Below are 514 nucleotides of genomic sequence, written 5' to 3' on the forward strand. Positions count from 1 at the left end.
GCATTGCATTGCATTGCAGTGTTGCATTGCAGCATTGCATTGCATCGCCGCATGGCATTGCTGCGTTGCATCGCACTGCAGCGTTGCGTTGCTGCGTTGCTGCGTTGCAGGGCGGTGCTGGTGGAGAGCACCCCGCAGGGTTTGGTTCCGGGTCCCAACCCGTCCACGTTCTCGTCGTGGCTCGGCCTCATCGGCGCCGCGCGGCGCAGCTTGGACATCGCCTCCTTCTACTGGACCCTGACCAACAACGACACCGGCACCGCCGAGCCCACGGCCGCCCCGGTACCGGCACCAGCGGCTCCGATCCGATCCCAACATCCCCACCCCATCCCGTGGTCCCGACCCGATCCCGACATCCCAACCCGATCCCGTGGTGCCGATCCCCGTGGTTCTGACCTGATCCCGATGATCCCGACCCGATCCCATGGTTCTGACCTGATCCCGATGATCCCGACCCAATCCCACGGTTCTGACCCCATCTTGGTGATCCCGACCCAATCCCATGGTTCTGACC

The 514-nt window shown here is 64.0% G+C and overlaps 1 protein-coding gene across 1 annotated transcript in view; it reads left to right on the forward strand.

The window, feature by feature from the left end:
* Positions 1–29: 29 nt before the first annotated feature.
* Positions 30–514, forward strand: part of LOC110390474 (phospholipase D3-like) — a 7,339-nt gene continuing 6,854 nt past the window's right edge. The window contains exon 1 of the mRNA XM_021381796.1: positions 30–282. Coding sequence (XP_021237471.1) covers positions 52–282 — 231 coding nt within the window. The 5' untranslated portion in view covers positions 30–51. The remainder of the gene's footprint in view (positions 283–514) is intronic.

Source organism: Numida meleagris, unplaced genomic scaffold, assembly GCF_002078875.1.
Source record: "Numida meleagris isolate 19003 breed g44 Domestic line unplaced genomic scaffold, NumMel1.0 unplaced_Scaffold1177, whole genome shotgun sequence".
In the NCBI taxonomy this organism is placed as follows: Eukaryota; Metazoa; Chordata; class Aves; order Galliformes; family Numididae; genus Numida; species Numida meleagris.